Source organism: Phacochoerus africanus, chromosome 11, assembly GCF_016906955.1.
Source record: "Phacochoerus africanus isolate WHEZ1 chromosome 11, ROS_Pafr_v1, whole genome shotgun sequence".
NCBI lineage: Eukaryota > Metazoa > Chordata > Mammalia > Artiodactyla > Suidae > Phacochoerus > Phacochoerus africanus.
The window spans coordinates 56,372,888-56,395,588 of record NC_062554.1 but is presented as its reverse complement, the minus strand read 5'-3'; the positions used below and the strand labels follow the sequence as shown (position 1 = coordinate 56,395,588).

Genomic DNA, 22,701 nt, shown 5'->3' with positions numbered 1-22,701 from the left:
CAGTAGGGAATTAAATAATGGTACTTAAATACAGTGCAACACCATAGGGTTATAAGAAATATGGTTGGAGTTCCCGTCATGGCACAGTGGTTAACGAATCCGACTAGGAACCATGAGGTTGCGGGTTCGATCCCTTCCCTTGCTCAGTGGGTTAACGATCCGGCGTTGCCATGAGCTGTGGTGTAGGTTGCAGACAAGGCTCGGATCCCGCGTTGCTGTGGCTCTGGCGTAGGCCGGGGGCTACAGCTCTGATTCAACCCCTAGCCTGGGAACCTCCATATGCCGCGGCAGCGGCCCAAGAAATAGCAACAACAGCAACAACAAAAAGACAAAAGACAAAAAAAAATATGGTTTATGTCTGTATATAACATGGGAAAATTTCCTGATGGCTTAATAATTTTAAAAACCATTAAAAAAATAAACAAAACCAATAAACACACACGATATCCCTAACCTCTCCTCCTTAAGCCTGGTTAACTTTTTTTTTAATTTAGTGTTTTTTTGCCTTTTTCTTTAGGACTATGGAGGTTCGAAGGCTACGGGTCAAATTGGAGCTGCAGCTGCTAGCCTACACCACAGCCACATCAATCCAGGATCAGAGCCACGTCTGTGACCTACACCACAGCTCACGGCAATGCCAGATCCTTAAACCACTGAGCGAGGCCAGGGATGGAACCTGTGTCCTCATGGATACTAGTCAAGTCGTTAACTGCTGAGTCACCACAGGAACTCCAAGCCTGGTTAACTCTTTAAGGCCAAGCTTGTCTTTGTTACTCAAAAGAGCACCTACTGACCTAGATGCTCAATAGATGCCAACTTATAAAAAAAAGCTATAAACGGCAAAGCATATTTAGTATGACCCCATTTAGAAAAAAAATGCATTTAACAGCATACGCATTTCATACATATTCAAAGAAAAAAGTCTTGTCCATACACCAAAATGTTAATCATGGTTAACTAAGTGTAAAAATTAGAAATGACTGTTTTTGTTTTTGCTTCCCCTCTCCCCATTTCTTTAGAAACTTTATTTTATTTTATTTTATTTTGGCTATGCCCTTATCATGTGGAACTTCCCTGGCTAAAGATTGAACCCACACCACAGCAGCAACCCAAGCAGCTGCAGTGACAATGCCATAATCTTAACCTGCTGTGCCAGGGGGGACTCCAACTTTGAAACATTTTGTAAATTAAAAGAGGAACACATTTCAATCCCAGCATCAGTTCTATCATTGCACTGCTTTTTGCCTTTGACACAAATAATTACCAGAAGCTTCCAGGGTAAAAGGCGAGCCAAGCAGATCAGTGTTACTGTTTTACAGAAAAACAGTGGAGATGGTTTGGTCTCACTGCCACAATTTCCTAAGTCACTGGACACCTATGAGGTTTTTGCCATTCAATTTAATAAGCTGGTCACTGAATATGACAATTGAGCAAAATCTAACCTCACAGGATTTAATTTAAGCTGCATTCATGATTTATCTCCAATCTCTTTACTCATTCCCTGTGATTCTTTCATACCACCTCCCTCCAGCAGCGCCATGGCAGCCTTCAAGTTTTAGAGCTTTTTCAGAGTTGATAAAATTCGTTTTAAAGTTAACAAAGGCTGTTCACCCACTTGAGGAGGCCCCTGGTACCATTCACATGCAAAAACAAACCTCCTGCAAATGTACCCTCCCCATCTGCAAACCGGAAGACCGTATCATTTATGGGGCCCATGGAAGCTATGACTAGGTGGGAGAAAGCTTTCTCTGTAATGAAAGTAGAGTTCCCCTCGTGGCTCAATGGTTAACGAATCCGACTAGGAACCGCGAGGTTGTAGGTTCGATCCCTGGCCTCACACAGTGGGACACAGTGTGGCCGTGAGCTGTGGTATAGTTCGCAGATGTGGCTCAGATCTGGTGTTGCTGTGGCTGTGGTGTAGGCCTTCAGCTGTAGCTCAGATTCAACCCCTAGCCCGGGAACCTCCATGGGTGCGACCCTAGAAAATGACAAAAAAAAAAGGAATGTGTAATCAAAGTAAACCCAGAAAAATCACCCTGACCACCCAAAGCAAGTTTCTGTGAGGTCTGGAAGCCACCTGGAGCAGATGTCCTGGAGGTAAACAGGGAGCTGAGGAGTTAAAGAGCCTGAACAATTCTCATGAGCGAAAACATACACCTTGCATGAGGGCCACAGCTTGGATGAGGGCCCACCAGGAACTCAGGGCAGAAGAGGACTTGCAGACGGACATCTGCGGTGGATGAGTGAGCTCCAAGCTCACTCCAGGCGCCACCTCAAAGCTTCTGAGGCTAAGACTCTTCCTGGGTGTCTTCACATCACAGTAATACTCCCCCATCCAAATCTCCTCCAGAAAGACCCAAGAACAAAAAACAATGGCTCCCAAAGCTCTCTTCTGGTGCAGGAGCCAGTATATAACGTCAGAGATGACGAACTCCTTTCCCCCCAAATCCCAGCAGCTCTGCTCCTTCACACTCCACCACCGAGGTCTCACTCAGATCATCCTATTTACTTATTTAGACAAAACCTTATGGATAAATAGGCAACTAGTAATAATGTAAGCTATAAGGTTCATTCCGAGGAGAGGGATGGATGAATGCAACTTCTCACCAAACACACTAAATATCAGTGACGTGTCACACTGGTGGGTGGTTAAGCATGCTCTCGGAACAGGGCAGGACTGAGCGATGTCATCAACACAGACTTCCACAGACAGCAAGACACCAGACTTGTTGCTAACACTACCAGTCACCTAAATTCATTCTCAAGTAGCCTTCAAGAGTGCTAATCAAGACACTTCCTTCCCCTAAAGTTAGCTAAACAAACAAAAACAGTGTCTGAGGACATCAAAAAGGCCCCTAGAACAACCAAACCAATTAATACAGGTACCCAACCAAGTAGACATATCCTGTTTCCCCCAGTTCCTCTGGGTTTGCCGGGCAGCAATATCTTAAAGGGAGTTTCGGGGCTAAAGCTAAACACACTGTGACCATCTTCTGGTGAAGAAAATATACATGACTCTTGCTTTTTACTGAATAAATTTCTTAGGCCATGCCTGTGACATGGTAAGTTCCTGGGCCAGAGCAATGCAGTGACAAAGCCAGATCCTTAATCCACTGCACCACAAGGGAACTCCTTACTGGATTAATTTTTAGTCCAGTTTATATGCCAAAAGAATTGCATATGGTAGTATAGCCCAGTGAACATACTATAAACCATTCAACTGTATACTTTAAAATGGATGATTTATACAGTATATGAAATACGTCAACAAATCTGTTTTTTTTTATTTTTCTTCTACTGTACCCGCAGCATATGGAAGTTCCTGGGCGAGGGATGGAATCTGAGCTGCAGCTATGACCTACACCACAGCTGCAGCAATGGTGGATCCTTAACCCACTGCATTGGAGTGAGGATCAAACCCATGCCCTAGCAGATATTCCCTTTAATAAGCTTGTTTCTAAGAAGCAGAGATATTATTTGCAAGGGATATTGAGCAAATAAATAAATTTACTGAGGATAATTTACTGACATATCAATGAGCTCGCTGCTTTTAATATACACATGTAGATATAGAAATTTAGATTTATATGTGCATAAATACATATATATACATATATTTCTTAGGTCTGTCTGCTCAGTGGGCCTAGAAGCAATAACAGCATAATAGCAGTAAGCGCATCTAATGCCTAGATTTTGGTTTCTAAATACCCTCCCCTGCTAAATGAAACCAGGGTATCTGGGGAAAGTGGCCAACTCCAGAGGTGGGGTTTGGGAACACAGAATGTTCAAAGTGTCTGTCATATTTACCTTGAAAATAAAAAATATCTCCAATGCCCTGGAGTGCCCCCGTGCACAGTTTGAGAACCATGGATATAAGGCACATTTAAGAGATAAAAATCAAGTTGCCATGAAAACTGGCTAAGTGAGGGGAAATAAAGGTCTCCCAGATCTCAAGTTCAGAGTCCTGGGTGGGTACTGGGGCCAGACAGTGACCAAAATACACAGGATGGGGACACCAGGCTGCACAGTCTCTAGGGATAATTACTTGAAGAAACAACTGCTGGGTCCTATCTACCTGCCATCTATAAATATTTAATACTTTTTTTGTTTCCTTTAGTTTGAGAATTTTTAAAAAATGATTCTTACTTTTTCAGAGTTCCCATCATGGCTCAGTGGTTAATGAATCCGACTAGGAACCATGAGGTTGTGGGTTCAATCCCTGGCCTTGATCAGTGGGTTAAGGATCCAGCATTGCTGTGAAATGTGGTGCAGGTGCCACTCAGATCCTGCATTGCTGTGTGTCTAGGGCACAGGCTGGCAGCTTCAGCTCCAATTAGACCCCTAGCCTGGGAACCTCCATATGCTGCGGGAGCAGCCCAAGAAATCGCCAAAAAAAAAAAAAAAAAAAAAAGATTTTTACTTTTTCGATTACAGTTGGTTTACAGTGTCCTGTCAATTTTCTACTGTACAGCAAAGTGACCCAGTCACACATCTATATATACATTCTTTTTCTCACATTATCCTCCATCGTGCTCTATCATAAGTGACTAGATATAGTTCCCAAGGCTATACAGCAGGATCTCATTACCTATAGTTTGAGAATTTTTTCAGAGAACGAATGAAACCTCATACCCAGAGATTTCTTATAGCCAAATGGAATGAAAGAACATCTTGAAACCACATCACACGAAACTTTTTAGAGCCTCACACGACTGCTAGACCTCGACTGTAAGTAAATGGTGCTAAAGCTACACAGCGTCTTTCTTTCTCGTACTGAATACTTTTTTTTTTTTTTTTGCTTTTTAGGGCTATACTTGCTGCAGCATATGGAGGTTCCCAGGCTGGGGTTGAATCGGAGCTACAGCTGCCGGCCTCGGCCACAGCCTCAGCAATGCAGGAACTGAGCCAAGTCTGTGACCTACACCACAGCGCATGGCAACGCCAGATCCTTAACCCACTGAGCGAGGCCAGGGATCGAACCCAAAACCTCATGGTTCCTAGTCAGATTCGTTTCCACTGCACCACGATGGGAACTCCACTGAATACTTATTTTTTTGGCCATGCTCGTGGCACACAGAAATTCCTAGGCCAGGGATGGAACCTGTGCCACAGCAGTAACCCAAGCGACAGCAGTGACAACACTACATCCCTAATCCTAGGCCACCAGGGAATTCCCTGAATACTTTTAAATCAAAGAAATCGCTGCCTATATTAAATACTGTTATTCAGGTGCTGACTCATCCTGTTATTTGGCTACATGTAAGAATGAGAAAAGTGATGAATTCCATTTTAGCAAAGGTTTTCAAGAAGGGAGAGAGGGGAACAGGTTAAGTTAATGGCAAAAATTAAATATACCTACAGAACAACCCCAGGCTGTCCACGTTAACATTCTATGTTACTCCTATTATGATCATCAAACATTGATGCTTTTGCCCTTTTAAGCTTCTATGACCAAATCTGCTCCTGAATCCCCCAGGCTACAGATAACACAAGCATCATTCAGATGTGTCAGCCATGAGTGGGCAGGATGAACGCATTAACTCAGCAAGCATCTGAATCAACAACTCTACTTCTGGGTAACAGTTTTACTTAAGCTAGCTCTGTTAACACCAACCACACGGAGTCATAAACACCCTTATCAGCTGAATCTTCACCATGGCAGGTGGCACCGGGCCTGGCTCAGCCAGCCCTGGATCTTCCGTAGGCAGCTCCGATTTCTTTCTGCTCCTGAGAGATGCCACACGCTTGGTCTGGCTAACAATACAGGGTTTTCAGTACTTGCACAATGTGAGTGAGGGAAGAAAGGGGAACAGAAGACCACCCCTTGGGCTGCTTCAGCATTAGTCACCCTAGGACAGTAAACAGGTATCTCCAACTCTCAGCAGGAATGAAGCTGGACTGCACTGAGGGCAGAACCTCCCTCAGTGCTATGGAAAAGGCTCATCCTTAAAAGACTAAGCAATGTCCATGATGGGAGAGGCCGTTAGTGACCATCAAAGACGAGTCAACGATTGACACCAGAAAGCAGCAAATATTCACAAGACACAGTCGCCCAATAAATGCCTGCAACTCTCGGCTTCTTTAACAAATGAAGATATTCTTTCGCTGTGAGCCAAGAGAAGGGACCCCTCCTGCCTGAGATGTAACCAGGAGAGGAAAGGATGCTCACCAAGACACTTGGAGGGGATCACAACGTGACTCTTGCACTGCTTCTTGTCTCTCCGGCACCAGTTGTCCACCCTGACTGGCTGGTTTGCTTCCATCACGTTTGTGATCTGTAGTTCTGGATACATCTGCAGGGGAAAAGAAAACATGCACAGTAAACAGGCTTTGTCCACAGTGAACGGACATGCGCTGTCAGGACGAGGATCTGTGCACAGCTTCGCCATTATTTATCCTCTGTAAATCTGAAGTCCACTCAGCTGCCTGGTTCCAACTGAACTCATCAAGGAAAGATTCTGTAACTATTGGCTTTCTTTTCACAGGGAGATTTCAGACCATTTCTTTTGCCTTCTCTTTGAAAAAGGACTCACAAAAGCAGCAAGCTTTGGGTCCCAAACAAGCCTATTTGGTATCAAGTCCATTTGCAGGATGTGTGTTAAACAGCTGAGTTCGTGAACTAAAATACTTAAGAGGCGGAGCTCCAGTGTGGCTCAGTGGGTTAAGGATCCAGTGCTCAACTCTAAGTAAATGTGGCTCTGGTTACAGCTGTGGTGTGGGTTCAATCCCTGGCCCAGGAACTTCTGCATACATGCTTCAGGCACAGCCAAATACTAATACTAACTAATACCAATACTAATATTAATACTATTTAAGAGGCAAGCCTATGGAAATGTCTGTTAATGAAATCATAGGCCAATCCTGGCCCCAAAGGCTAGTTTTGGTAAGAAGTAAAAACATCTCATATCCTTTTCTACAATGAGTGTCGACCCAGAAGATGAGCTCAATCAGACCTGAGATAATCTTTTACGGTACTGGTGGCTTCTACCAGCGAGTGCAAAACACAAGCACACACGTGACAGTGGGTTTGCCTCACATGTTCCCATAATGTGTAGGAAGCCAAGAGGATCAGGCTGTACTTCTGCGGCCCTTGCCAATCTTCCATGATATTCCTTCTGGAAAGAACAGAGCTCGAAGCACACCTAGGCCAAACGTACACACAGGAACAAAAGCCTGGTGCCCCATCATTATTACCAGCTTGGTCTTAGGTCAAGATAGAAGAATGACAGAATGTCTATCTCTAAGGCAAATAGGTTCAAACGTGACCCTGGGAAAAGAAAATTCATAACTTTTCAGTCACACGCTTACCTCCTGACAGTACTGGAGAACCTCTTCTTTTGTGCCAAAGCAGCTCTTTGTGCCTGTTGGGTCAGGCTCCCACTTCCCAGTCTGAATGTTCACATGCATATTTAACTTCCCACAGAACATGGCGATCTGAGGCTCAGCGACAGCAAACCCTGTTCCAGCATTGGCTGCGAGAGCCTACAAAGGGAAAACACAATCCAGGTTCAAGACCAAAAGGCTGAGACAAAGGCAAAGTCAGACAGTGTGTCAGGGAATGGCTTTTGGACCTGGCCTTAGAAGACCAAGAAGGAGTTCCCTGGTGGCTCAGCAGGTTAAGGACCTGGTGTTGTCACTGCTGTGGTATGGGTTTGATCACCGGCCTGGGAATTTCTGCATGCTGCAGACGTGACCGATAAATAAATAAAGACCACCATTATTTACTATTTTTCTTCATGAATAAATCCCTTTCCCCAGAGTTAAGCCAGGATAAAAAATGACCTCTGGACAAATTTGATCAAAGAAAAAGATGGGGGGGCCTCTAACCCCCACTCCCTCTCCAGAGGGCGTCCCCCCTAATACAAGTAAATCCACTTTCCATCCCTTAATATAATAAACCACAAAAGAAAAGAACTAAAGTCCAGCGATTTTACTCAATTTACTCTAATACAACAAACTGTTATGGAGCAACTACGATTCTGCATAGCAACATGTTAAATGCTAAGGACCTAAGCCCTCATGGGGTTTATGGTCTAGTCACACAAGGAAGTGTGATCCCAGTCCCAGATGTCCTGAGGAGGAAAAAATAACCCGTGCTGGGGAGCATACAGAAAGGAATGTGAGGCTTGGATAGGTGGTCAGGGACGCTTCCAGAAGAGTGACAGTGGAGTAGCCTTAAGCATCCCGGGTGGGAAGAATGCAGACCGTGAGTCGGTGGAGAGTTCAGAAAAGGGAGGGAGGCACGTCAGGTCCAGACTCCAGAAAGGCTGGAGTGCTGAGGGTTCTCCTGCTGTGGTTCAGCAGTGACAAACCCGACTAGTATCCACGAGGACTCGGGTTCAATCCCTGGCCTCACTCAGTGGGTTAAGGATCCGGTTTTGCCGTGAGCTGTGGTGTAGGTCGAAGATGCAGCGTGGATATGGTGTTGCTGTGGCTGTGGTATAGGCCGGCAGCTGCAGCTCCAATTCGACCCCTAGTCTGGGAACTTCCATATGCTGCGGGTGTGGCCCTAAAAAGAAAAAACAAAAACAAAAAACCAAATACAGCTTGCTTTCTCTGGTTTTGTGGGAATGGCTCAGGGAGCTGGAATCCCAAGTCCATGAGAAGTAGCCTGGGCTGAGGCAACTTGGGGAGACAGTTCAGCAGGCAAGACTTGGTGACGATGGCTGGGGGTGATGAAGAGGAGGATGTCGAGTCTGGCTTGTGTAAGTCCATGAGCAACAGTTCCATGGGAGAAAGAGAATACTAAAGGGGTTTCATGGACAACTGTATTTTGTGTTAGGGAAAAATCAACTATTCATAGCCATTAATAGGTCACAAATAACAGGTGAGAAAAAACAGTTAGGTATAATGAACTGTCATTATACTTCCTGCAAAGTTTTATGCACCATAAAACACAGGCACCCCCAAATCTAGAAATCCACCAATATTGATGATTACATCCATGATGGAGTTTTGTGGTCTCTTCTAATGTAAAAGTTCTTTCAAAACAAAAATTAGGAGTTCCCATCGTGGCTCAGCAGTAATGAACCCAACTAGTTAGTATCCATGCGGATGTGGGTTCAATCCCTGCCCTCACTCAGAGGGCTAAGGATCCAGATCTGCCGTGAGCTACAGCATAGGTCACAGACATGGCTTGGATCTGGCATTGCTGTGGCAAAGGCCGGCAGCTACAGCTCAGATTTGAGCCCTAGCCTGAGAAATTCCAAATGCTTCAGATGCAGCCCTAAAAAGAAAAGAAAAAGAAAAAAATTAAACATCTTGGAGTTTCTGCTGTGGTGCAATGGGATCAGTGGTGTCTTGGGAGCGCTGGGACACAGGTTTGATCCCAGGCCCAACACAATGGGCTAAGGCTCCAGCACTGCCGCAGCTGTGGCTTGAATTGAGAATGCAGCTCAGATCTGATCCCTAGCCCTGGAACTTGATATGCTGTGGGGTGACAAAAAAAGAAAAAAATTAAACATCTTTTTAAAATGTTAACGCTTGAAGGGTCAAGTCTATTATGATCTTTTCAGAAAGAACAAAGATCATTAATATAAAATGATTTTCCTATTACCAAGAAAAGTAGATTTATTTATTTTTGCCGTGGCATGCAATGGCTTGATGTGAGATCTCAGCTCCCAGACCAGAGAGTGAACCTGGGCCTCAGTGGTGAAAGTGCCAGGGAACTCCCAAGAAAAAGCAGATTTGACTTTTAAAATATATGAAAAATTGTGTGCTGCTGAGCTGACCACACAAACATGAACAGTCCTTCCAATCAGAGCCTACATTTGATTCTGAAATACATCACAATCATTTTCCAGGACAAATTTACCAACCTACACGTTTTGCTTTGGAGCTTATTAAAATTCGCCTGGGATTTACCATTGTGGCGCAGTGGAAACAAACCCTACTAGGAGCCATGAGGTTGCTGGTTCAATCCCTGGCCTTCCTCAGTGGGTTAAGGATCCAGTGTTGCCCTGAGCTGTGGTGTAGGTCGCAGATGCAGCTCGGATCTGGCATTGCTGTGGCTGTGGCTGTGGCTGGTGGCTACAGCTCCAATTCAACCCCTAGCCTAGGCACCTCCATATGCTGTGGGTACAGCTCTAAAAAGACAAACGACAAACGACAAAAAAAAAAAAAAAAAAAGCCTGCTTTCCACCAGCATGGGAGAAGGATGCACAAACACTTTTTCAGTAGCTGGGAGAAAGCTACTTTGGATCAAAAATGTTGCCAATGGAGTTCCCGTCGTGGCGCAGTGGTTAACGAATCCGACCAGGAACCATGAGGTTGCGGGTTCGGTCCCTGCCCTTGCTCAGTGGGTTAAGCATCCGGCGTTGCCGTGAGCTGTGGTGTAGGTTGCAGACAAGGCTCGGATCCCGTGTTGCTGTGGCTCTGGCGTAGGCCGGTGGCTACAGCTCCAATTCAACCCCTAGCCTGGGAACCTCCATATGCCGCGGGAGTGGCCCAAGAAATAGCAACAACAACAACAACAACAACAAAAGACAAAAGACAAAAAAAAAATGTTGCCAAGATCAATCAGGGTTGAAAAAAAAACCTCAAGTAAATCCACTAAGAACAATGAGCAACTTTACTGACTAGAACAGACTGTTGCCTTACTGTGCTGAATATAATCATGTATAAAAGTAAAAGATCCTATGCCTTCAACAACTGTATAAGAAACTACAGACTTGTGTGAAGGTCTGTCTCCCCCAAAAACAGAACATTTAAAGGTATCAGTAAAAACAACGTTTAGGTAGTACTCTGATGGCACTTAATTCAAACAGATCATTGGAGATTTTAGGATGCAAAAGACAGAGTTGGGGATGTGTATGAATCCCTCCTCTACTGGCCATTCTTCTTTTGGGAGTCGTATCTAAGGACTAGGGGTGGGAACTTGGGTTACGATACGGAGGAAAATGGGCGTACAGCACATGAACGGGTACAGACAAAGGCAGTGAAACCAGTGTTCTCAGCAAATTCTTTCCCTCCTACTTCAAAAGCTCAGGCACAAATGAACAAAGAAAACCCAGGAAGCCAAGATAAACCTGTAAGCAAGAAAGCCACATCCACAGGTCAGAGGGAAAGTATTTCTTAAACCTGCTAGAAATGAACTACCACAGTTAAACATGAAAAATGCTGAGCCTTCCTAAATGTCTACGGGCCAGTATATTTTAACGTTAAACAAATAGGATGTCAGGGGTGGCAACTAATCTTTCAGAAGTACAGGGGTGGGGGAGTTCCCGTCGTGGTACAGTGGTTAACGAATCCGACTAGGAACCATGAGGTTGCGGGTTCGATCCCTGGCCTTGCTCGGTGGGTTAAGGATCCGGCGTTGCCGTGAGCTGTGGTGTAGGCCACAGACGCGGCTCAGATCCCGCGTTGCTGTGGCCCTGGCATAGGCTGATGGTTACAGCTCCGATTTGACCCCTAGCCTGGGAACCTCCCATATGCCACGGGAGCGGCCCAAGAAATGGCAAAAAGACAAAAAAAAAAAAAAAGAAGTACAGGGGAGGAAGGCATCTGCCTCTTGAACTCCAAAAATGAATACAGGTAAGAACCAGTGTTAGTGACGTGAGCTCGCCCAGGCCACCATTGTGTCACAGTCAAGACCAAGCAGGCAGCTGCTCATCACACCTAAGATCTCGGTCCACGTGTTGCTCGCTATGGTCCTTGGCTAAAAGACCGCAAGAGTTCCAGCTATAGGAATGCTCAGTTACAGGGCAACCGCTGAAGTCAATACAACCGTGCTAAGTGCATTTGATCTCTGTGCAGAGATGGTCAGCAGCACCTTCCCCAAAGAGAATCTAAAATACCAGAGGTTAAAGCAGCAGGAAGAGGCAGCTCGGCAGCGACGGCTCCTCACATCGTTACCATCAAGAAAAAGGAGGGTCCCTGGAATCAGTCCAGACAGCTAATATGCTGCTGTGATTCACTTCGGAGTTCAGAAAGATTAATCCTTGTGGTCATCGGAGACTCTCAAGAAGGTATCATCTGAAATATAAAAAGCCTCTGTGGACCGTGTCTAGGAATCCACTAATCAAACATACCCCCACCTTACCTAGGGTATAACAGGATCTTTTCTCTTTTTTTTTTAATGTAATGTTTGCACTTCTTTCCTTTGAAAACGCTCTTATTTAATGTGCTCTCCATTTTCTGAAGTGTACCCTGCGCCTTGATCCATTACATCAACATATAAATCAATCTGTTTCCTAATCTAACATGTTACAAATGGGATTTCGCTGCCAAGTCAGCACTTCTGACTGCCTGTGAACCTGGAATCCTCATGAAGGAAAATTAATGCCCCACACTTGGCCACTGAGGCTAGCCCTTGATCTATGCACACGACAGCACTTTTAAGGCTTTGAAAACAAATTGCGTCAATTGCTTTCCTAGTCCAGTGCTTCCATTTTACTTAATAATTCATTCTTAATAAGAAATCCCATTTTATTAATTTGGCTCAGGGAAAAGAGTTTAGCTATCCAAGGATAGAAACTCAACTTGGTAAAAAGTGCTTCTAGTAACTTGATTGAAAACCTGAAATGGCTTAATGCAATCAATAAACATAAATCTGAACCTACCTTCAATCAGGACCTTCAATTGTCACCTCAAGAGAAGCAACTCCTGGGCTCACCTAAGCCCCACCTCCCTTCACAAAGTGCTCCCCATGTAAAGCATCAAGCCCATTACTTCCTTTCTCACTAAAGTCACTGCCCCAGAATCTAATTAGGCGCCAGGGTCTGAGAAAATACCTGCCATGAAGGAGTCTCTTCTAAAGATGAGTTTTATACTATTATTGAGGGACAGAAAGGGCTCCTGTGTTCCAGCTGCCCCTGGGAAGCAGGTCAGCAGAGCTCTAGCTCTCATCAGAGCACTGGACATGGAGCATCCACTTTCCACCTGCCCCAGGAGTGATATCTACATCACAGACTCTTACTCAAGGACCCTCCTTTTTTTAAATGAAAAAGCCAGTGATGAAAAAGTCAGTAAAAATGACAATCTATTCATGGATGCGCAGATCCTGTATTCATTTCTATTTGTTCAAGTTCTGAATGGTACTTCACGATTCTTAAATTAAAATGAAAAGTTCGGAGTTCCCATCGTGGTGCAGTGGAAATGAATCCAACTAGGAACCATGAGATTTCAGGTTTGATCCCTGGCCTCGCTCAGTGGCTTAAGGATCCGGCATTGCCGTGAGCTGTGGTGTAGGTCACAGATGCAGCTCGGATCTGGCATTGCTGTGGCTGTGGCCCGGGCCAGCAGCTGTAGCTCCGATTCAACCCCTAGCCTGGGACCCTCTATATGCCATGGGTGCGGCCCTTAAAACACACACACACAAAAGAGTTCCAAATCAAATGGTTTTGTTTCCTTTGGGGTTTTTCTTTTTTTGGCTGTGCCTGCAGCACGCACAAGTTCCCAAACCATGGTGCAATGACAGCACCAGATCCTTAACTGCTAAGCCAGCAGGGAACTCCCGTTTTGATTTTTTAACTCTTATTCATTATTTGCCTGAATTTTGCTTGTGACTGAGGTTTCAATCTGTCAAAAAGAGAAGACATACTCTCGGGTAAAGCACCAAGCAAGTATAATTAGAGCAGGCCTAATAGCTGAGAAACTTACTGTTTATTCTGAACACATCCTAATGGAGGAAAACCCCAAGTATATATATATTAACTATGACTTCTCTCCAACAGGGGGACAATTACAATTCTGCCTGGAACCTTGACATAATAAGAAACTCCACTTCTGTTATTATCCAAAGGGTGACAATGGTTTGAAGTCCCAAGCATTTAGAGTGAAGCTTTCAATTTAAAAAAGCTCTAAGCTTCAAACATTTCAACTATTTAAAAAAATAGGATTTTTGATAAGCATTACCCAGTTTTAGCAGCAAACTAAGAAATCTGTTCTTAAAAGTGACAGTTTACATTACACCTGCTGAAAATCCTTGGCCTCCCCCCCCCCCACATTTAAAGTAAATTCTAATTAGAAACTAGTGAATCAGGGCTAGGTGGAAAAACTCCAAACGTATAAGGCCATTATTCTTCCACTGACATATGCCAGCTGTTAGGTATCATTTTCATGGGCAGTAATTTATACAAATAATCCCTGCTTTTATTAGAGCTCTAAATATTAAAGTATAAACGAGGTATCATTTCCAAGACTGAAAATAATTTAGACTGTCTCCAAGGCTTTTTATAGGAACATGGTAATTTGTCCATCTGGATTACACTGGTTAAGGATCCTACCACCAAGATTTAAAAGAGGTCTGACTTTCTGCATGTGTTTCTGAGATGAGAGTTAAGAGTCTTTTATAAAGGAAGTTACTGAAAATACACAAATCCCTAAAAAAATAATTTTATGTAAAAAAGTGAAGTACAGTGTTTAGGGGTCTAAAATTCTCCAGTGAACAGGTGCTTTACTGGTTCCTATGTTTCTTTCCAACTGCCATAGTGAATTAGGAATTCTACAAAACTGATTTCCTTGTGTATGGAAATACTAGGGACAGGGCTTGGCCAGCCATCATCTCTTGCTCATTCCAATCCTGACCTCAGAGGAAGTGCAGGATGTCGTGGCTAAGAGATGCACAGGGTAGACAAACCACTGAGTTCCAGCCCCACCACTAAGGAGCTGTGCCACCTCTGGCAGGTTACATAACCTCTCTGGACCTTGACCTCATATCTATAAAATAAGGACAGTGGTTAACTATACACCATAGTGCTGCTTTTGAGGTTTAAGGGAGTTTAACACATGTAAAGTGCTTGAAATAGTGCTTGTTACAAAGAAGGAGTTCTTCCAGTGTTGGTGGCTCATACTATCAGGCTTTAATTTTATCTATAAAACCGGGCTGCTAACATGTGATTCCTCTCAGGCTTGTTGTGGGATTAAATTAAGAGAATGCAAGGAAGCAGCATGCACAATGTCTGACTCAAATGTCAGCATCGTTATCACTGCTGGCTCCTGAAGATGTAGTTTTCCCTGGCTCTGAGTACAGGGAACAGGATTTAAGACATGGGCACACCACGTGACCAGCACACCCCACCCCACCCCCACCCCCCCGCCCCCCGGCCCCAAGCTCATGAAACAAAATGACAACGGCACATAGCCTCTTTACCTGTGGAATCGGGACATGCTTGAAGCAGGCCACACTCATACCCCACATTTTATTCTGAGGGAATTCAGCCACCAAATATTGGCATGAACAATTTAATTTAAAACAACCCCCACCCCCACCCCCACCACCAAGAAGAAAATCACCGGGAGTTGCTGGCTTCCTGGCTCTGCTCCTGCTTCCGGCTGAAGGGAAGTGAGGTCAAGATGAATCTGCACTTACTGCTGAGCCGCTGCTGTGATCTAGAAGGCACTAGGTAGGTTATTTCTCTAAATCTGTGTTTTTGAGGGATAGTCCGTCCAGCAACTAGCTAAGTAGCCTTATGAAAGTTATTTCTCTCCTAACCTCAGTTTTCACTTATTTTCATAAATATGGTGTTACCCAAATGTTAGGTATTACAATAAATGACCCCCTACCAACGCGAGCTTTGCTTCACACTAGGGCAGATCGAGTCCACTCTCCTAAAACTCTTGACGCGAAAGAAACCTGGCTGGCAAACAAAGGCAGCTTCCTCACTGAACAAAAATCCACATGACTGCAAAGCAAAGCAGTGATCTGTCATGCTCTGAAGGCTGCTACCTACAGGGGCTGGAAAGCCAGCAGGCTGGAGTAGTAACATCAGAGGATCTCCATGGTGTGAACTTGGCCTTCCCCTTGGAATTCACTGGCCAGTGATACTCAGGCCGTTACTTACCAAGAGTCTGCTAAATAAACAGCCTGGGCGGGGTGGGGGGATGTATAGACATGTTTCCCAAACCTTAAAGGGGTGAAAGGATTTCAAGAAATAAACAGGCAGAAGTACAAATGATTAAATATTAGTCATTAAATATATTCATTCCAAACCCTCTCTACTGATTCGCAGATGACAGAAATATTACAAATGATGGGGAGTTTTCTGTGGCAACATTCTGGCATCACAAGCATACCTCTGGCTGATTGGATGCTCTGCAATGTTTTGTTTATTTTAAAAGCATTAAGTCAGTCATTAAAAATTAGGTAACTGGGGGTCATATTTCAAATATTTCATGTGTTTGAAATGTAATACATTACATCTCTTTTCAAATATTCTATTCTTCAGGCAGATCTATTTCACTAAAATACTCAGTAATTTTACCAAAGTTAAATTGGGAAATTATCCAACGTGCTACCTTTGGGTGAAATGCTGACTTCAAGATATTATGACCACAAGTACGAACGACCACTGTCAGAGATCTGAACTGACTTCACTGGATCTCTTTTCTTTTTTTTTGACTTTTGTCTTTTAGGGCTGCATCGGCAGCATATGGAAGTTCCCAGGCCAGGGATCAAATAGGAGCTGAAGTTGCCAGCCTATACAGCAACGCAGGATCTGAGTGGCGCCTGCGACCTACACCACAGCTCACGGCAACGCCAGATCCTTAACCCACTGAGCGAGGCCAGGGATCGAACCCGTGTCCTCATGGATACTAGTTGGATTCGTTAACCACTGAGCCACGACGGGAACTCCTCTTTTAATAGAGTATCTAGGAAGAGATAAGCGAACAAATCCACGTAGTTTAAAACATCCACATTTTAGTATTTAGGTCAGTTCTTACTGGTGTTTTAAAGCAGGGGTTCCCTTAACACTCATCAGGGAGCTGGTAGGGTCTCTAACAGGGCTTTTGGGAAATAAGGAAAGTCTGGAGAACAGGTGCACATGGACTCAGAAGGGGCACTGTCCTCTCTTGAGAAGTGACTGTCCTGAATTCTAAGGTTATCTTCTACCTTTCACTTAAAAAGTTTCCTAAGACGAGAGCAATAGTAAGTAAATGGGCAGTCTTTTTTTTTTTTTTTTTTAATTCTTTCTGTAATATTAAGAAATGACAACCTTATATATTTAAAATATTTTTCTTACTATTACTCCTTCATGAAAACCCAAGGCTGATTAAGCTCTTTATGTTTAAGGTTCTGTGATGCTGAAAGACAAGAAAGGGTGGAAATTCTTCAGTGTTGTGTTGTGATAATCGTTGTACAACTATAAATGTAATAAAATTCACTGAGTAAAAAAAAAAAGAAAAAAAAAAGAAAATTCTTCAGTGAACAACCCCCATCTTTACTTATAAATAGAAAATAAGACAATTTGCCAGGATGACTTTCACAGGCCTGGGAGAGGAAATGTACATTTAAAAATACAATAATAGGGAAGGTCAGATGTGACACAGTGGGTTAAGGATCTGGTGTTGCCGCAGCTGTAGCGCAGTTAGCAACTGCAGCACAGGTTCAATTCCAGGAACTTCCACATGCCACAGGTGCGGCCAAAATTGATTAATTTAAAAAACACAAAAACTGGAATTTCCATATGCTACTTTGCTAAACATTTCACTATGTTTACTAGGTACAAGCAATACTCACATACCAATCCTGAGGTAATGAATCATTTTAACTTCTGGTGTCCATTAAAACAACTGAGAAATAACACAAATACGAAAGAGCTCCACCCTCTCCAAGTTTAAAGCAAGTCAGAAAAGCATCTTTCCTGTGATTTATGCAGCATTTAAATGCAAAAGTAAATACAGCTGGTATTATCAGCTCACACCAGATCTGCTTGCAGACAATTCTTCCTGTCTGGGACCCATGCCCATGTGCATTACTGCAATTATTAGCAATTTAAAAAAATACAGTAATAAAGCAAGTTATGAGCTGCTAGTCAGTATGTCTACTGCTTGCTGTCTCAGCCATTAATTAGCCTTTCTGGGTTCCGGTCAACTAACTACTAAAAAAATGTGTAACGGAGAGCAGAAAAAGCTATAGCCAAGTGAAAAGAATAAATGAAAGGGATGTAATCATGTGTGAACACCCCCCTACAGTGGAAAGCACAACGCAACACTTTCGTTCTCCTGGTCAGGTGGCCCCAAGGACCCGCAGCCCCCTTGCCCTTCGCGACCCACTCTGCCCATAGCATTCTGAATCATCTCAAGGCAGAACACATCAATCTCTCGCATATCCCAGGAGATTCGAACCCTTGACGACCCCTGCTCCCTCCCCGACACCCTCCATCACCCAGCCTGATGCCAAGGCCTCTCCTGCCCTGCTCTCCCCTCAGCTGGCATGTCTCTCATTTCAGGACTCAGATCAAATGTGCATCCTCAGGGGGCCCTTCCTGAGGACAGTCCAGACCTGCTGGTGTTTTGTTTTCACGTCCAGGAATCTGAAACTACCAGCTCATTCACCTGCACTGCCCCTCTCCCTCCAACAGAATGCAGGTTCCTCCAGGGGAGGCCTCACAGGCTTTTCTAACCAGGGCATCTGAAAACAGCACCGAGAACCTAGCAGATAATCATTTACACACAAGGACATGACTGTCTGACTCGAAATGACCTGCGCTCTTGGTTTTTTCCAAGATATTTACACTAATAAGAATCAGCAGACACCACTCGGCAGCGATTTCTAAATGATTAACACTGCTAATCTTCACAGAAGTACATCTATAATGAATGACAAGTTAAATGAAAAAAAAAAAAAAAAACTCAGGCAGTACAGCAAGTTTCGATTGTGTCGATTTAATTTTTGCCATGTGAATCCATGAGCCCAGCCTGAAAAGCCACTAACACCCAGCTCCTAGCAGAGCAGTTCCCCACCCCAAGGCAGCATGTCCCCTCCCAGCCCTTCCTCCTGCTACCTGCCTCTGCATTTCTAAACCACACCTTTTCAGTCTAGACATTAACTGTGGACTTCTGATTCAAAAAAGATTGAACTCTTAAACCACCAGACCCTAAGTTCAGTCACTCTCTTCCCCTTGCCCCATTGGTTAAATCATTATTTCTATTGTTATTACAGAAAAAGGTACCATGATTACAGCTCCTTCCTTAGGCATCGAACCCCCTCAGGCTCAGCTATGCCATCCCTTCTTTGCCTGCCTGTACTGACACTGGCACTCAGAGCCTCAGAAGGACTTGCACGGCTCTCTTCAGTGCAGTCAGATGCACGAGCAGATGGCTTTCTTTTTTTCCTGAAGAGCCCACGGCTTCCTGCTTCATCTGCCTTGATGATTCTCCTGGCCTGAGCACAGTGGTCACTCTGCATACTGCTCAAAACTGTCCTGAAAACTCCTGGCCACACCCATGGCATGTAAGGTTCCTGGGCCAGCGATCAAACCCACACCACAGCAGTGACCTGAGTCACAGCAGCAACAACACTGGGTCTTTAACCTGCTGAGCCACCAGGGAACTCCTCTTTCTTGCGTTACTGCCTGTGTTGGCTCACAGCTTCCCAAAGCCCCTCAGGAAAGGCTATGTGGATGGTAACTTTCAAACATGACTTGTCTCGAGAAAAGTTATTTTATGCACACACACTGCTGGTGATTTGGACAAGCACTAAACTGTAAGATGGACATGATTCTCCCTCCAAATTTACGGTCTGGGAGTTCCCTTCATGAGTCAGTGGTTAATGAAACTGACTAGTATTCATGAGGACTCAGGTTCGATCCCTGGCCTCGCTCAGTGGGTTAAGGATCCAGTGTTGCCAGTGAGCTGTGGTGTAGGTCGCAGACACGGCTCGGATCCTGCATTGCTGTGGTTGTGGCTGTGGCTGGTGGCTACAGCTCCAATTCGACCCGTAGCCTGGGGAACCTCCAAATGCCATGGGTGCGGCCCTAAAAAGACAAAAAAAAAAATTGGTTCTGGAGCCACAGTCTTCTAGCTTCCAGCACTGCCGCTTGTGTATCTAAAGACAATTTGATTCCTAGTTGTTTGTGCAGGTCTGGCTTTTTTCTACCTGGACATTCATTAACTCTAACATCTTACCAATCTCATATCCTGAAATTCCACTGTAACATGTCTTGGTCTGGGTTTTTGTCAATCTCCTGCCTGAGCTCTCAGTGGAAACACTCAGTCCTGGGTTTCCTCTCTTCTCTTTCTGAAATACTTACTAGCTGTGTCTTACCTCCTGTATTGCCCTCTACCTCTCTCGCCTTTTCCTTTCTAGCTTCTTTTTGTTCCCTCTTTCTGAAAGATTTCTAACCAGATTTTTAAATGTCTGGTATCATATTTCTAATTGCTGAGAACTCCTTCTTGTTCTCTAAAAGGCTTTTCTTTAACTGCAAACTATTTCACGGATGTAACACTCTCTCCTCTCTGAGGTAAACATCAAGAGCTTAATGAAGTTGTCTGTCTGCTCCTGCAGGGTCTTTGAGCAGTTCCCCCCTCCCCTCATCCGTTATGGTCTTGTTCAAGGTGTGCCTGATGTGGCTGGTGATCCTAAGCCACCTAATTCAGCATTCGAGGGGGGGGACACTGCAGAGCTAGTTAGACGTTTTCTGTACGCAGACAGAACTTGTCCAGAGAGGAATCCTACAGCTCCCAGACTGGGGTCCCCGAGTAACCTTAAGTCTTCTCCTGGGGTGCAGAGCAGGGAGGAGTATTCAGGGGCTAATTACTCATGTTAAGTTTCCACTCTCCCTGTCATCAGAAGCCCTGACGCTTCCTGGCCTTCATTCAAGTTCTGCTCTGCAAATCAGTCTGCTTTTAGCTGACGTCCCCCTTCATTCAGGGTCCAGCCTTTCCTGGTCTGCTGGCTCAGTGACTAAGTCCATCATCAAGACATCCCTCCTTCCCCCTATTCTCTGTCCTTGTTGCTTTACTCCTTCTCTCACCAGGGAGGAGCCAGAACTAGAACCCTCCACCTGCATCTCTTGAAGTGTAACAATTCAAGAGCCACTAACTATGAATATATTTGAAAACTAGAGATGGGGAAGTATTAACAAGACCAACAGTTTCTACCTTGATTATTTAAATATAGTGCCTATTAAGAAAATAAAATTCTGCACTTTTGACCCCCAGCCTGGCACTGTGAGTTAAGGATCCCGCATTGCCACAGCCGAGGCACAGGTCGCAGCTGTAGCTCAGATTTGACCCCTGACCTGGGAACTTCCGTATGCCTTGGGCATGGCTGAGAAAGACAAAAACAACTTTTCACCAAGAAAATAAAATTCTGACCCCTTCCTCAGATTATTTCTTTTGATCATTTCACAATTATGTCACAGTCAACAGGCTAGTAGTTACTGGGTGTTATGAGCTGAATTGTAACCCAACCCCCAATTCATGTGTTGAACTTCTAGCCTCTATGACCTCCAAATGCAGCCTCATTTAGAAATAAGGTCATGGAGTTCCCTGGTGGCTCAGTGGTTAAGGACTTGGGATTGTCACTGCTGTGGCACAGGTTTGATCTCGGGCCCAGGAACTTCCACATGCTGCAGGTGCAGACAAAAAAAAAAAAAAAAAGGTTGTTGCAGTTATAATTAAGATGAGTCATACTGCAGTTGGGTGAGCCCCTACTTGCACATGACTGGCGCCCTTATAATAGGAGGAAATGTGAGGGGACAGCACACACACGGAGGATCCCATGTGAAGAGGGGAGTCACACTGCCCAAAGCCAAAAATGAGCAGAAGCCAAGAGAGGCATGTAGTACTTCTTCAGACCTTCAGAGGGAGCATGGCCTAACACCTTGACCTTAAACTTCTAGCTCCAGGAACAGTGAGACAACACATTTCTGCTGGTTAAGCCACTCGGTTGTGGCTCTGCTACAGCCTCCCTCACAAATGAACACACTTATTAGTAACCTAATAAGACTCAGTTTAAGTATTTGGGGAGCTCAATGTCTTAGAGACAGTCAAACCCAGCAGTGCAGTGTAACACGCATATGCCAGTAGAAACAGAGTGAAGCCCAGGACTGCACTGTCAAACACACATTACGGTGGAAACAGAGCACTGTTATCTGAGAAGCACGACAGCAGGGCTGAGCATGGGGCTCAGTAGAGAGAAACAGCTCTGGGGAGTGGAGGGCCACATCTGCAGGACACTGTGCTGGGGGTCCCTCTTCCAATGCAAAAAATGACCTTGCTAGGCATGTCTTAGAAGATGGAGGGTGTGACCTGGAAGGATTCACTGGAGACGAGGAGGCCAGTTAGGAAGCCTCTTCATTCACCCAGGAGACTATACATGTTGAAATGATAGTATCTCAGACATACTGAGTTAAATAAAATATACTGTTAAAATTCATTTCACCTAGAAGTTCCCGTCATGGCGCAGTGGTTAACGAATCCGACTAAGAACCATGAGGTTGCGGGTTCGATCCCTGCCCTTGCTCAGTGGGTTAAGGATCCAGCATTGCCGCAAGCCGTGGTATAAGTTGCAGACGCGGCTCGGATCCCGCGTTGCTGTGGCTCTGGCGTAGGCCGGCAGCTACAGCTCCAATTTGACCCCTAGCCTGGGAACCTCCACATGCTGCAGGAGCAGCCCAAGAAACGGCAAAAAGACCAAAAAAAAAAAAAAAATTCATTTCACCTATTTTTGCCTTTAAAAAAAATATCAACTAGGAGTTCCCGTTGTGGCGCAGTGGAAACAAATCTGACTAGTAACCATGAGGTTGTGGGTTTGATCCCTGGCCTCGCTCAGTAGGTTAAAGATCCGGCGTTGCCGTGAGCTGTGGTGTAGGTCAAAGATGTGGCTCGGATCCTGCACTGCTCTGGCGTAGGCTGGCAGCTGTAGCTCCAATTGGACCCCTAGTCTGGGAACCTCCAAGTGCCGTGGGTGCGGTCCCAAAAAATCAAAGAAAAAAAAAAGAAAGAAAGAAAAGAAAAAAAAATGTATCGATTAGA

At 44.6% G+C, this 22,701-nt stretch overlaps 1 protein-coding gene across 4 annotated transcripts in view; it reads right to left on the bottom strand.

Annotated features, from left to right (window-relative positions):
- Positions 1 to 22,701, bottom strand: part of APLP2 (amyloid beta precursor like protein 2) — a 73,265-nt gene that overhangs the window by 30,790 nt on the left and 19,774 nt on the right. For all 4 annotated transcript variants that reach the window (XM_047751757.1, XM_047751758.1, XM_047751759.1 and 1 more), the window contains exons 2-3: positions 7,309 to 7,482; positions 6,170 to 6,293 (exon numbers count right to left, since the gene is read on the bottom strand). In XM_047751757.1, the coding sequence (XP_047607713.1) occupies positions 6,170 to 6,293; positions 7,309 to 7,482 (298 nt within the window). The remainder of the gene's footprint in view (positions 1 to 6,169; positions 6,294 to 7,308; positions 7,483 to 22,701) is intronic.